We start from the raw sequence: 6930 nt of genomic DNA, 5'->3' as shown, positions 1-6930 counted from the left end.
ATATTTTGTCGTATTCATTGGGAACTGAGGACTGCGATTTGTAGTCGAGTTTTTTCCCGTGGTAAAAGAAATGTCGCATAGGACTGATATTCTAAGTATATACTTATCCTATCGTTCCTTGATGGCGTACATCAAAGAAAAAACCAACGTCCACGCCCCGATAAAGGACGGACTAGCGGTGATCACCAATGCAGTATTGATATTGGCTGATCTCCGCAAGCATGACACGGGCACCTGCCAAGACGTGGCTGTGACTGGACCAAAGCTAGAAACCAAGGCTACCCAGACTTCAACACTCCAACTAGGGAAGCTGGGTCTCCAAAAGAAGAGGAAAAGTGGCGCAAGGTCACTTCCAAGAGAACGGCCAAAGCAGAAAAGGCCAAGGAGGGGAAAAAAGAATCAAGACCAAAGAGGAAATCACCAAATGGCCCTAAAGAAAAAGAAAAAGAAGACTCTAAAAACAAGAAAGGAAAAGAAGAAAAGTCCCAGAAAGGGAAAGAAAAGTCAAGAAAAGAGAAGACAAGACAACGTCCTGGACCCAGAAATGACGCAATTGAAATCAAAGCTGAGGGCAACGCCTCCTAAGCGGAGACTCTCAGGCGCATGAGGAAGAACGTCGTTCTCCCGAATGTCGAGGTCGCAGGAATTCGACAAACCAGGAGTGGAGACTTGCTCCTGCAAATGAAAAGAGGCACAAGCTAACCGAAGAGCTCGCAAGCGCGATCACCAAGGCGCTGGGAGAAGGAGCCCAGGTGAGAAAGCTTACCCCCAGCGTCATTGTCGAAATTCGTGATATCGACGGAGCAACTGATGGCATCGAGTTGATGGATGATTGTTTGATTTGATTAGTTTAGGTTTGATTTGCTTAGCTTATGTTATGTTATGTTAGATTTTGTCGGGTTAGCTTTGATTTGGTCAGGTTAGGTTTGATTTACTTATGTTACGTTTGATTTGATTAGTTTCGGATTGGTTTACTTAGTTTATGTTATGTTAGATTTTGTCGGGTTAGCTTTGATTTGGTCAGGTTAAATTTGATTTCATTATGTTACGTTTGATTTGGTTAGTTTAGGTTTGATTTGCTTATTTTATGTTATGTTATATTTTGTCGGGTTAGCTTTGATTTGGTCAGGTCAGGTTAGGTTAGGTTAGGTTAGGTTAGGTTAGGTCAGGTTAGGTTAGGTTAGGTTAGGTTAGGTTTTTTTTTTTTTTTTTAAATTCGTTTATTGAATTCCTTGCTTTTTCGAACAAGGGTTATTACTTAAGTATCACATTATTCATATTTCATTTACATAATTTACAGTTAAGCACAGTATTGTAAACATAAAGAAAATATAAAATATAAAGAATATTAAAATATGTGTTAAAGTAAAAAGTTAAAGAAAAAAAGTACAGAGATATATAACATATTAAAGTATAAAATATAAAATAAAAGAAAAGCATATATAAAAATTTGTGTTAGAGTAATGAGATAAAAATACAGAGATATATAAAATATAAATAATAATAAAGATGTGTTAATTAATGATATAAAAAGCACAGAAATAATTTTAGTTATTATAACAGAGTAAAATAATAGTATACATTATATTGATATGAGACTGTGAGGGTGTGTGCCTTCTGTGCTGTGTTGTGTTTATGTCCCTCCGTTTACTGTCTTTATTTTTTTGATGGCTTTTGTTAGGTATTCAGTGAATAGTTTTCGTGTTGTTTTGTTGTTTAGTATTTTGTCTGGTTTTGATAAGTCTATTGTGATGTTTTGCTGGTGGCACTGTACCCCGAGGGTCCACCTTTCTTTTTCAAGTATAGGACAATCGGCCAATATGTGTTTGACTGTCTGAGACACGACTCCATCGCATGGACAGTGATCGTCGGCTCTCAGTTTAAACCTTTTCAGGTAGGCTCTCATTGCCCCGTGGCCCGTCAGCATTTGTGTGAGTTCATGATTGAGTGTGGTGTTGTGTGTGAAGTGTTTTCCTGAGTTTATGTCTGGTATGAATATTTTTGTTGTCAATCCAGTGGTGGATTCAGTGTATCTTTTGTTCCATAGATATGTGGTGTCATCTTCTAATTTCCTCTTTGCGAACATGGGAGGGAATTTCGTGTAAGTGGTGGGTCTTTTGTCTGTGGTGGCTTGTTTTGCGTATTTATCTGCCTCTTCGTTTCCGGCTATGCCAATGTGACTCCTTATCCAGATGAACCTGGGGGTGATGTTAATGTTTCTCAGGAGTGAGCATAATGTCAGGCTGGCTCTTACGAGTGGGTGTGTCGATGAAGGGTTTTGGAGAGCTACAAGACTGGATTGGCTGTCAGAGTATATGATCACCTCGGTGGGGTGATGTTTGCTGGAATTAACCAGTGTCCAATCGAGGGATTCTCTGATGGCTAGCATTTCTGCCTGAAAAACAGTGCAGTAGCTTTCAAGCCTTAACTTTCGTTTTGCAATAAATGTTCCACATTTGTAAACGACAAAGGCTGCCCCTACTTTTTCATCGATGCGGCTGCCGTCTGTGTAGATCTCCAAACCCGTTGCGTTGTGTTCAGTGAGTGCGCTGTGGTCGGTGGTTTCTGTGTGTTCTATGTTTTCAAGGTGTCTGGTGCCTGGGTGGGGTAGTTCTGTGTAGTGTATTTTGTTTTCATATGTTCTGTCAGTTGGAAGATGTTTGAGTAAAGTATGTTGCGTTTTTATGCGGTATAGTTCGGCGAGTTGTTGTATTTTTAGGTCTAGAGGGGTGGTGTTTGCCAGTACTTGGGCGGATGAGAGTGATATGGTCCTGTACCCTTTGCAGATCGAAATTGCAAAGGGACGTTGAGTTGTGTTTAGTTTTTTTTGTATGGATTTTTTGTGTGTGGCGTTGCTCCAGATGGATGCTGCGTAAGTGATTGTGGGTTCGATTGCTCCCATGTATATGATTCTTAGGACCTCTGGGGAGGCTCCCCACGTTGCTCGTGCAGCCCTCATGAATCGCTTGCCAATTTGTGTAGCTTTTTTACATGTGTATTCTGTGTGTTTTGACCAGTTAAGGTGTCTGTCTAGAACTACTCCCAGTATTCTGAATGAGTCAACAAGATCTTTCTTTTGTGCTTTCCATGTAATGTTCGGTGGTCGTATGGTGCGTTTGGACATGAACATAATGTGTGTTTTTGTGTCAGAAAATGTGAGTTTAGTGCTATTTCCCCATTCAAGTGTCCTTTTTAGTATGTCGTTGGTTGTTGTTTCAAGTGTTTGTATGTCATCAGCAGCGATCGTGATTAGTACGTCGTCTGCGAATGCTTGTATGTGTGCGTTGTTTGGAATGTTTATTGTGAGAAGATCGTTAATGGCAATGTTCCAGAGGGTTGGTCCGCAGGTTGAGCCTTGTATGCAGCCTGCTGTCTGTTTCCTAACGACCTCCTCTCCTGCGTATCTGAGCGTGACTTGTCTGTCCTGTAAGTAGCTTCGTATGAGTTTGTAAATGTTTAGTGGTGTGGATTTTTGTGCGAGAGAGTGTTTGATGTGGGGCCACCAAGCGTTGTCAAACGCTCCTTGGATGTCCAAGGAGATGGCTACGATTAGTTTTTTTGAATTTAAGTGACCTTTGATTGTGTTGATGGCCGTGTGTAGCGCGTGTTCTGTCGATGTCTGTGGTGTGAAGCCGTATTGATGTTCGCTGATTTCTTTGTTTTGTGTAAGGTGCCAAAAAGTTCGTTGTATGAGTAGTTTTTCTAAAACTTTTCCAAATACTGGTAGTAGTCCTATTGGTCTGTAGCTGTTTGTGTCTTTAGTGTCTTTTGCAGGTTTTGGTATTGGCTTTATGATGGCGTGTTTCCAAGTGGTTGGAAAGTGGGAGATGTTGAGGCATTGGTTGTATAGTGCGTGAATTTCTTCTGGAAACGTGTTAACGAAGTGTGTGCAAATGTCTGCTGTCAAATGATCGTGTCCTGGTGCCTTTTTCGAGCTCATGTTGTGAACGATTGTTTTGATTTCATGAAGTGTAAATTGGGGGTCGTCTTCAGTGTTAGGAAGGATGTGCTCGGAAGAATTTCTAGTCATGCTCTGTGTTTGTGTGTCGGAATTGGGATCGTCATCGGGGAAAAACTTTTTTGTGAGGGCTTCAGCCGAGTCACGTGCTGTGATGTGTTGGTGTCCGTTTGTGCTGAGAGTAGTAGGTGGTTCTCTTGGGTTGGTGATTTTGATGGTTTTGTGTAGTGATGACCATGCTGTTTGCGAAGTTTGGTTGCCGTAGAAAGTTTTTATGCTTTTGATCTTTGCTTCATCAATGGATCTTTTGTATGTGTCTCTTTGTGTGATGTACGTGTTGAGTTTTTCCGGACGTGTGATGTGGCTGGCATTTTGTAGTTTCCGCTTAGCTGTTAGTGTTGCTCGTTTGATCTCTGTGAGTTGGTTGGTCCACCAGATTGGTCTTTTCCTTGTTGAGTGTTGTGTTCTTTGAGGGAGTGATTGGTTGCATGCGTTTTTAATGGCAGCTGTCATGTTGTCTGTGATAATGTCTAGTTCGTCTGGGTAATTGGCGGAGTGAATTGAGTGTAAGTTAATGTTTAGTTCTGTCATGTGGAACCGAAATGCTTCTTCCACTTCAGTCCAGTTTGTGTTTTCGTTGATAATGTATTTGTATGTTGATTCTGAGTGTGTGTATGGCTGGGACGTTTCCGTGTAAGTGAAGATTATGGGTTCGTGGTCAGATATGGGATTGTGTTGTGGTTGCACTGTCCAGTTGATGATTTTATCGGTTGTTTTAGGTGTTGAAACTGTGATGTCAATGAATGAAGTGATGTGGGTTTGCCCCCGCCATGTGTTGTACGTAGGTGTGTGTCCCTCATTTATTATATCCCAACCGCAGCTGGCTAGACAGGTTGATAACTCTTCTCCTCTTTTATCATTTTTTGGGCTGCCCCACCAGTGACTTTTTGCATTCACATCGCCTCCAATGATAACCTCAGTTCCAGTGCTGGCAAGTTGGACTATTTTGTTTGTCGTTTGGGAAAGTATGGCTGATGGAGAAATGTAGATGGATCCGATAATAAGTGTGGATTTTTCAGTAGCCAATGTGACGAAGGCATGATGTGTGTCAGAGATGTCGTTTCGGAATATGATTTTTAGCTTGGAATTTGTAGTGGCGATAACAGCTTTGCATGGGTTGTCACTGCTACCTGTAGTTTGATATATTTTGAAATTTTTTGGAGCTGTGAGAACGCCTGTTGCACCAACATATGGTTCTTGTAGTAGTAATATGTCATATTCTGATGCGTTGCTCAGTAGATGGTCTGTGGCATTTCGACATCTCTGGAGGTTTTGTTGACAGAATGTTATGTCTATTGTGTGGTGGGTGTTGCTGTTATGTCTATCCTTGTTATGGCTATCCTTATCATCCATAGTTGGTTTTTTGTTTTGTAAGTTCTGTCATTTTATAGTGGAGTGGACAGCTTTTGCTCGTTGCTTTGTGGTTGAAGATCTTCTTGTTGCTTGTAAAGCAGTTCCAACATTTTTGTGAGTTCAGATCGTCTTTCTTTGAGCATTCATTTGACTTGTGTTCCCCGGCACAGTGCATGCACCTGCATTTGTTTCCGCAGCACTTTTCTGCCTTGTGGCCATATCCCTGGCACTTGTAGCACTGCAATGGCGTGCAATTGTCTTCGACGTGTACTCTTTGAAAACCTATGTTTATTCGGCCTTGGTTTAGAGCCTCTCGTCTGACGGTGTGGTCCACCATGAGAAAAACATTCTTTAAATTGTCATGTTTGTAAGTTCGTGTCGTTTTTATCAGTTTGATTTGGTCTTCTGGTTCCTTGTCACCTATAACCTCGGACAGTGCTTCGTTTTGTAAAAGCATTGTCTTGATTATTTCGCTGTCTTCAATGTCTTTATTTACTCCCTTGAGTACGATGACCGGAGACAATTTTTGACCCTCGCTTGCCTTGAGTAATCCGTTGGTAGCGTCTGAGATTGTTTTGAGTAGTTTTTCTGCATCTTTCCTGGTTTCGCAGTTGATAACAACGCTACTGTTTCTGGTTGCGTACATGTAACTTACTGAGATTTTGAGATTGGATGGATTAATGTTTTTCTTAATTGATCCTTTGATGGTTTCAGAGCAGTCCTTCCCATTTACTGATTTGACAATTACAGCAAACGTGCGATTGTTGGTGGTAGGTGGAATGTGGTTCGGTACTTTTTTGATTATGTCGGAGTATTTAGGAAGAGACTTAGGTTCAGAATTTATTTTGTCTACACGTTCGTTTATTTTAGCGATTTGACTTTCAATTCTTTGTAGCGTAGCAACGATGACGGGGTCTTGTTTGATTTTTTGTTTGTCACCAGCAGTTTGTGTATCCGAACTCAAAATTGCCTCCGAAATTTCAGTGATCGCTTTTATGATTTCTGGTAATTTAGTTTTTTTTGATATAAACTGACATAATCGTATTATTTTTTCATCACGTGATTCATTCTGATCATCTTTGTCCTCTGAATTCAATGGCGAAATAGGCAAGGTCTCTTTACCTGCGTTTTTGCTTGGCGAACGCTGTGTGCGCATTGAACGATCAAAGGGGCTCGCGGACTCCATAATGTGTTTTTTTTCCTAATATTTGGGTTGCGCCTAATAGAAAAATACTAGGCAATCGGGCGTACTTATACTCGTTTGACGTTTTGAAGTGTCATTGTTGAAAATAGTGACAACGTTTCAAACTGTTATTGTGTTATTACACCACGGTGGCAAAAAATTTCACTACCACGAACGTATTGTGTAGGTTTCTTATGTATAATAAACATTGCTTGCTCATTAAAGACTTTTTTCTCACTTAGAAAAATATTTTTGTTAGACACTTCGTAGACGCGTGCGGTCAGTACAATAGTGCTGACTAGACTGAGGTTAGGTTAGGTCAGGTCAGGTTAGGTTAGGTCAGGTCAGGTCAGGTTAGGTCAGGTCAGGTCAGGTT

General features: G+C 40.9%; 1 protein-coding gene across 1 annotated transcript; it reads right to left on the bottom strand.

Moving 5' to 3' along the window:
- Positions 1 to 1633: 1633 nt before the first annotated feature.
- On the bottom strand, positions 1634 to 2389 carry LOC147068856 (uncharacterized). The gene has a single exon (XM_085951553.1). The coding sequence runs from the start codon at positions 2387 to 2389 to the stop codon at positions 1634 to 1636; it is 756 nt and encodes a 251-aa protein (XP_085807679.1).
- Between the last annotated feature and the right edge of the window lie 4541 nt (positions 2390 to 6930).

This window comes from Rhyacophila brunnea, unplaced genomic scaffold (genome assembly GCF_057557595.1).
Source record: "Rhyacophila brunnea isolate RB1 unplaced genomic scaffold, BYU_Rbru_1.0 scaffold_24, whole genome shotgun sequence".
NCBI lineage: Eukaryota > Metazoa > Arthropoda > Insecta > Trichoptera > Rhyacophilidae > Rhyacophila > Rhyacophila brunnea.
The sequence above is the reverse complement of the archived record's forward strand: the minus strand, read 5'-3'. Positions and strand labels throughout refer to the sequence as shown.

Excerpts from the sequence above, each read along its gene's own strand:
- LOC147068856 (XM_085951553.1), bottom strand. The coding sequence starts at position 2,389 with ATGCTAGCCATCAGAGAATCCCTCGATTGGACACTGGTTAATTCCAGC.